At 41.9% G+C, this 7,602-nt stretch overlaps 1 protein-coding gene across 6 annotated transcripts in view; it reads right to left on the bottom strand.

Annotated features, from left to right (window-relative positions):
• Nucleotides 1–317: 317 nt before the first annotated feature.
• Nucleotides 318–7,602, bottom strand: part of LOC131886401 (calcium/calmodulin-dependent protein kinase type 1-like) — a 16,589-nt gene continuing 9,304 nt past the window's right edge. For 2 of the 6 annotated variants that reach the window (XR_009373914.1, XR_009373915.1), the window contains exons 4-10: nucleotides 5,640–5,893; nucleotides 5,000–5,149; nucleotides 4,338–4,464; nucleotides 4,185–4,269; nucleotides 3,458–3,719; nucleotides 1,887–2,113; nucleotides 318–1,538 (exon numbers count right to left, since the gene is read on the bottom strand). Coding sequence is in view for 3 of the 6 variants with exons in the window: in XM_059234712.1 (XP_059090695.1) it covers nucleotides 1,521–1,538; nucleotides 1,898–2,113; nucleotides 4,185–4,269; nucleotides 4,338–4,464; nucleotides 5,000–5,149; nucleotides 5,640–5,893 (850 nt within the window). In the remaining 3 variants the exon portion in view is untranslated. The remainder of the gene's footprint in view (nucleotides 1,539–1,886; nucleotides 2,114–3,457; nucleotides 3,720–4,184; nucleotides 4,270–4,337; nucleotides 4,465–4,999; nucleotides 5,150–5,639; nucleotides 5,894–7,602) is intronic. The other 4 variants (XM_059234712.1, XM_059234711.1, XR_009373916.1 and 1 more) reach the window with 3 other exon arrangements.

The following is a 7,602-nucleotide window of genomic DNA, read 5'->3' as shown; positions in this document are numbered from 1 at the left end:
GACTCTCGATCCAGCAGTACCTCCCAGCCTCACAGACCAAAACAATCGGTGAGCATTCTGATCTCATCGGTTTTTGCCTTTTAAGTTTACTCCCTCAATATAACTTGAAGCCATTCCTAGGATTCCTTTGTAAAACGGAACAATTTGTCAGGGTATGGATTTGACCTTTCAAATAAACCTGACCTTTAGTCACAGTAGAATATCTCGGACAAAATGAATTGACCATGAGATGAATAGATATTTTTTGCGACAGACGCTTGGAAATCAAAGACCGGGCCCATGATCTAAGTTCATCGAGATAAGAGTAAAAAACCGGATGGTGAACAACTGTTGTATTCTGTGGTAAAGGGTGTTCATAATAATCGATTAGTAATGGGATTAATGGTAAAATTAGTATTAATAGTGATAGTAGTAGTAGGAGAAGGAGTTGTAGTAGCAATAGCAGTAGTATAGTATAGTGTAGTAATATTAATAGTAGTAGTAGTAGCAGGAGTTGCAGTAGTAGCAGTAGTAGTAGTATTTGTAATATAATCTTGATGTAAGGATGTTGGTTTATCGTACTAATGGTAGTTGTAACAATAGCAAAGATAAAATCAGATATGAACATGGAAGGCAACCTGTCCCTTTTTCTCGAAGAAGGCCAGAACATTTAATCATTCCTCCATATGGAACGATTGCGTATCGTTCCATGGGAATGGGCGTTTCTTTATCAGATGGGATTTAGCCAAAGTGAAGTTGCAGAGTTGGAGGCGAGCAGAATAGGTGATAAAATATACACTGAGACTGGATAAGGAAGAAAATGTACGGGGATACTAAGAAAAATAGTCATTAACTACCAGAGAGAAAGAGGAAATCGTGGTTTTGTATGGGAGTTTTGTTCAGATATGACCCCACAATAGGACACTTGGGAACAATCTTGGGATGTAGCAGCCATCTGAACGTTGTTCGATCTTAAAAATGTAGTTTACCAATAATCGGTGCCTTCCACATAAAAAGAATACATAAATAAATGGAACAAAGTTGCTCAAATTTCCATGGAGGAAAGGTTCCTATTTACTGTGTGAAAGGAAGTCTTGGGGGAAAAATAACTCATTGATAGGCAGGCCAATTGATTGATGCATACATAGGTTTGATTCGTCATCTTATTCATCCAGAATGAATGATAATGGGAATGGGTTTGTTTGCCTTGAGGACGATTCGTGCCGGGGAAAAGAACACAGCCCAGATCTAAATCTGGGGCAAGGGTGACCACTTTCCATTGTTTTCAAAAAAGTCACATTGCCCCACACTTGCTGCCATCTGAAGAAGGGAAGGGCAAGAGGAACCAAACAGATGGCAGGGTTCAAGATGGGTTAGTTAGGGTAAATTTCAACAAGGCAGGCCTCGTCGTGGAGGGACATATGCCCAAATATGGGATTGATCTCATTTTCGTCAAATCGACTTTACGGGGACCCACATTTGTCTTCATTGAACAGCCGCTCGCAAAGAAAGTGAATCTCTGGATGGATCGGATAGCAATATCATCGTTGACCGTTTACCTGGAATACGAAGCAAGGATCAACATTTGATGACCGATATATTTCTTTTCAGACCAAGCTTTAAATTCATAAAAACTCAATAATGCAGAGGGATGCGGTTATAAAATGGGCACTCTTGGCCGTTCGCGAGGCAAAGGTCTTAGATTTATATGAGAGTAATAATTCTCAGAACAAAAAAGGTGATGTCTATCCCCCAGTTCCTCAAAGGCAAAAATGCTCTCAAAACTACTTACATTGGACGACGCTCAAATATGGCGACCTCATCAAATCACCTACAGCTGGGCTGATAAAACATGCACAACAAAACAAAGCATGAAATGGAACTAAAATGGAACGGATGACTCAAACCTTTTTCTTACTTCAGAGGCAACGCCAGCACTCGTTGGGGTTGTCCGATTGGTTGTGGATTTCTCTGTGGAAGACTTGGATTCGGTCACGCTATTGGAACTGGTTTTGTTGCTGCTTTCCTCCTGCGAGGCTGCGCTGTTGTTGGCTGATGCGGCCATGTTGGCGGTGCTGCTCATGATCACCATGTTTTTCAATTGACGACTCACCGCGATGGCATTGTACGCTTGCTGGAAATGGAACGAAATGGGTGTATTAATGGAACGGGCACCAATCGAATCTCCATTCAAAGATATTGGACATGGGTGGGGGTAACTTTTTGATCAAGAATCACAAGGGAGTGAAGGCACACGAAGGGATGGAATGTGGAGCATGTGAGAGGGAAAAGCAGCTGATGCAGCCATTGTCCTTTTTCGAGCCAATGACATCCTGAATATCCGTTAACTGTGAGATCCTTCCCTTTTGGAAACACGAGCTTAGATTAGAGGCAGGAAAGACAAAAATTGGACTCGAGTTGAAATCCAAACTCGTGGTCGACTCCAAACGTACAGTGACATACATCAATTTTGACAACATCGATAGGGTATGTTCTAGCACACAATACTAACATTGATTGCAAAACCACCTCTTGTAATTTGTCGGAGATTGAAGATTTTATGGCCAGAAATCGTGTCACTTCATGGTATTGTGTGCTATAGGACAAAACAATGTCATCAGGCTCCCAAGGGAGGGATCGATTTCGTGTCGACGAGTGACAACAAAAATAAGTTGAATAGAACTTAGTGCTGATTGACAATTGTTCCTCAAAAGAGCACTTTCAAGTTAGAGTCAACGCCCTTAATGTAAAGCGATTGATTAGGGCATTTTCAATTGGTTATGATTCAATCAACTTACAAAGTCTACAACAACTGCATGTTATAAGTGCACATGCAGTCCTTGGACGATGGGAAATCCTCTGGACAATGATAACTTTCGATGCTTAAGGGTAAATTAGGACATTAATATCATGCGTTATGTGGTCCGTTCAGTTACATCCTACATTTGCATATTTGGGTTGTGCCAGGTTTCTATATCTATTTTGGATAGACACAGACTCATTCATGGAAGCCCCATGCAAGCCCAATAAGGTTTTTTTCCTTTGGCAAGCACCACCATGAGGCCAGTTCTTCAGACATAATCCTACTGAACGACCTAGGGGGTATCATGCATGCATTAGTTTCTAAAAACATGAACATATACCAAGATCCATTGACAACTACAAATATGAAGGTTTTTCCGAGTCCAACAATTTGTGTTTTCTTCAAGGCGTTTGCTGCAGTATTGGTATTTCTATTTTTTGGAAGAAGTAGAGGAAACAGGAAAACGCATTCCATGACAATGTTCGAGTGATTTAGCTGCGGAAGATTCACCGACACGTTACAGACAATGGAAAGGAGAATATTACTAAATACTGTGAGGCTGTTCAGATCCGCACCCTGGATCAAACATGCCTCTTCATGATCTGTACACATCAAAGACTTCAAGCTAAAAGGGCAAGGAGGCCTGGTGGCATAATTAGCATTGACGGTTCAAACCTTCTTGTTCCCCAGCCTTCTCCAACCTCACAGCAGCATTCTCGTCAACTTGATGTTTAGCTCTGCCACCAGAGGGCGTTCTGTTGGCAACAACTGGTCCACCTGCGGCCAACTGGGACCTCGGCAACACTGGAGTGGGTCCATTGAGGTCTGAAGTGTCCGTGGGTGGAGCTTTTGAAGTGGGCGAGCTTTGTTGGCTATTGCTGGTGTTAAGAGCCATTCGTTGCATCTTATGCACCATGACTATGGCATTCATTAGTTGCTGGACATTGGATATTGGAAGGAGAAGAAGAAACAGCCCATTGTACTAAATAGTTGGTTGAGAGCTTGAGAGCTCAATTCGGCAAAAAGAACTAACAAGAAATGTAACAGGTATGTACAAATGCTGGTTTAAGAAGCATGCTCAAATTTGTTTCGAATGAGTGGTAAATACGGTTGAAAATACTTTGAAAGCATGTTAACAACAATGAGCGTGTCAGATTGATGTTAGGACAACACCTAAGAAGAAGATAAGGGAAGAGGGTGGACTTTTTTTGCCCATCAGACCACCAACCAACAACAACCCAAGGGTCATCAAGGCTGTTGAAGGCTGTAAAAATAGTCCATTCAAAATGATGCAAAAAACCAGGAATCACAAAGAAAAGAGCTGTTCTCTGTTTTAAAGAATGTTCAAGATTTGAAAGTGGGGTCTAAGAGGATCTTGTCTACTGCACGTCGGGAAACTCACCTTCCATCTGGACTTGGCAAAGTTTTTCTTCAGTTGCTCAGATACTGAAGCATGAATGTTCCTGTCTCCCTTAGCACCAGTGATCCTGGAATAAAATGATACACACTGCTGTTAATTCATATTCTACTATAAGTCAAATCAATCATTTCTTACCATGCGTGTTTCAAGGCTTCTTCACAACTGAGCCGCTTCTCTACATCCACGCACATGAGTTGACGAATGAACTCTTTGGCCTCCTCACTGATATCGTCCCAATAAGGGGAGTCAAATTCAAATTCACCTAAAACAGAGAAGTTCTAATGTTACTTCTATCATTTCTACTATTTCTTGGAAACAAATGTCAATATTGACAGCCTTAGTCGTACTCCTCTACGTACGTAAGGAGCTGGCCTTCTTTTGTGTACTTGGAGTATGAAATATTCATACATGACAAGGGGATGGTCTGGAAACTAGAATCTTTCTAATAAAGCTTCCATTGTTAAGAAATTTCATGCTTTCGAGATCAATCCCAAGATGAACTTTTCGCGTTCCATTACATCCCCTTTTCTCGTGAAAACGAACCAATCATGTCCCAATAACAAAATGGACCGAGTCAATATTCGGCTGCAAAGATTCCTTGATGATTCGAAGGCTCTTGAAAGGACATCAATAGATTTTTTTCGTGAGAGAAATACCTCAATGGCAATCCTTCGCTAGATTGGAAAATGAGCCATTTTTCAATGATCTACCACCAAGTCTTAGATCTTTGGCCCGAAAAACTTTTGTGGACTTTTACACTTGAGTGTACGTACATACGAATCTGGGAAATGACTTGCCTTTCAGGATCTGTGCAAATAAGTTTGCGTCGTTTTCATCGTAGAATGGGGGATAACCACAAAGGAGAATATAGGAGATCACACCAATGCTCCACACGTCCACAGATTTGCCGTATGGTTTTTGAGCCAGGACCTCAGGCGCTACGTAACCTAAACGACAAGAAAAATGGGTTCAATTCCTACAGGACTCGAATTGGCCTCGAACTTTTGAGTTAATCGATTGGTCACTTCCACTGAAGAACCGACCAAGTGAGAAGGTGAGAGATAGACTGTGGGTTTTCCCCCCAAAGATAGATTAAATGTCAAATTGGTCCCCCACTTGCCAGGCATTTGGGGAGAAGGCTCGTATTATTCCACATTCCCATCTCGCTCACAAAAAGGCAATTTTCAATAGAGGCAGAAAAAGGAAAGAATCCGACAGATTCCACAAACTTGGGAATGTATGCATTTACATAGCAACTCCAAACTGACAACCCAGCAACGGAATGTTGAGCTAGCTTCCACTTCCCACATACCATTTGCTTTTTCCTTTTCCCCCCTCTCATTTATTCTTCTTCTACTTCTTCTTCTTCTTCCACACTGTCAATAGCACAAATAGAAATCGGACATTTGATCCCGGATCTAAAGTTGAGGGCCGTACCTGGAGTTCCACACGCGGTGGCCATGATGCCCGAGTCCTCCATTTTGGAGAGTCCGAAGTCGCTGATCATGATCTTGCTGTCCTCATCCTGACATTGATAGAGCAAGTTCTCGGGCTTGAGATCCCGATGGACCACACCCTCTCTGTGCATGTAGGCCACGGCATCCAAGACTTGCTTGATGAGGTCGGCAGCGTCCTTCTCTGTGTAGGAGCCTTTCTCGACGATCCGGTCGAATAGCTCTCCACCCGTCACTCTGTAGAGGAGGAAGAGGAGGAGGAGGAGAACTTTGAATTAGTCCCACGTGGACGATAAGAAATCTCGGAACAAGACTGATCAGATACGTAGTAGTATGTATGCATTTAAAGACTCTCCAAACTGACACCCTAACAAAGAGATCTGGGCAAACGCCGACTTTGCAATTGCCGGAACTGTCGGTTGTGTCCAAATGTCTTGTTTCCGTACATGAATAATTCAATACAAGGAAGAACAAGAGAAGGAACTGGAAGAGCAGCTTCTACATAGCACGTATGCTATGTAAACGCAATATCAATCTTTCAAACAATGCTCGAGCCCAGGGACCGAATGGTGACTAGAGCCAGAATAGTAGAGTGTATCTATCTCCAGTCCCAATGAGTCATGGAGATATGTACATGTATGAATGTGGTGCTAGTAGCAGTTGTATGAGTTTGGTTCACAAAACTACGAAGAGTACATTTGTGCCATTGAAAGACGTGACAGAAAGGACTGACAATGGAGGTGGAATGCTCGAAGAAACGGTCCCTGGGCTCTATTCAGGAATGGAAAGCAAGGTCAACTTGGAAACCGTTCAGCGAGGTTGAGTGAGTGGTGCTCAAACTTTGATATGAAATAGCATATCTGATAGTTGGGTTGTTCTCAAAAATTCTCGGCTCAAAAACAGGTGCAATCACCACAGAAGGTGGCTTGGATCAGCCAAAAACTGGGACTCAGATCCACGGAGGAAGAGGAAGATGGAGCAGAAGAAGAAGAGGAAGAAGAAGAAAAAGAAGCGGAACTAAGCTGTTTGGTGAAAATAAAATAAATCGAAAAGTTTGGGGGAGGTAGTTATCTCAGAACAACACATCAACAATTTCCGTGTCTCTATCTTTCGGTTCTAACTATGCGAGCTTCAATGATAGGTCTTGGAATTAGTAATAATTGTGGTGGTAAAGTGTAGCAGTAGGGTATGGTACATTCGAATTTGCTCCAGTTCCAGCATTTCTTGGCTACCTGGGAAAAAGGTGTCATACTGAGAGTGGCGGAACTACAAAGAGAGAGAAGGGGGAAAAGTGTTCCCACGATGGTTCGTGGAACATTTCAGATCAATTCATGCAAAGAGTGGGGCCAAGAAAGGAGAAAACGAGAAGAAGACTTAGAATAATGAGAGTGAGTGAATGAATGAAAGACAGTGACATGACAGAGCACTGTCATATCCAAGTCATCCTCATCCTCACTATTCTGATCTATTTAGTAGAAAGCAGCGGTAGCTCATGCTCGAACAATAAGTGATTTTATGAGAAAGAAAAAATCTCTACAATAGCAAAATGGCAAAACCCCAATGTGCATGATAAGTGATGATAACTTCAGAGAACATTCAGGTTATTTACAGTTGTGGAACAAAAGGGCTTGAAAACTCAGAGAAACTGCGGATGTGTTGTTTTAAGAAGGAGAAGAGTTTTAAGGGAACTCAAGAAGCAACCAGAATGAGAAAGCCTCAAACCTAGGATATAGTTGAACACATGTTTATACCAATAAGAACAAGATCAAGAAGATGATAATGATGACAAAGAAGATGATAAACAGAAAATAATGCCCCTCAAAAAATGCCTTACACCCACCCACCCGCCCATTTCGAACATTAGTGTGTGTGAAAACCAAACACACACGCAAGAGAAAGTGAACGAAACAAAATCCCGTATAAAAAATAAACAAGGATTTGGAAGG

This window comes from Tigriopus californicus, chromosome 9 (assembly GCF_007210705.1).
Source record: "Tigriopus californicus strain San Diego chromosome 9, Tcal_SD_v2.1, whole genome shotgun sequence".
Taxonomy (NCBI): domain Eukaryota; kingdom Metazoa; phylum Arthropoda; class Copepoda; order Harpacticoida; family Harpacticidae; genus Tigriopus; species Tigriopus californicus.
The sequence above is the reverse complement of the archived record's forward strand: the minus strand, read 5'-3'. Positions and strand labels throughout refer to the sequence as shown.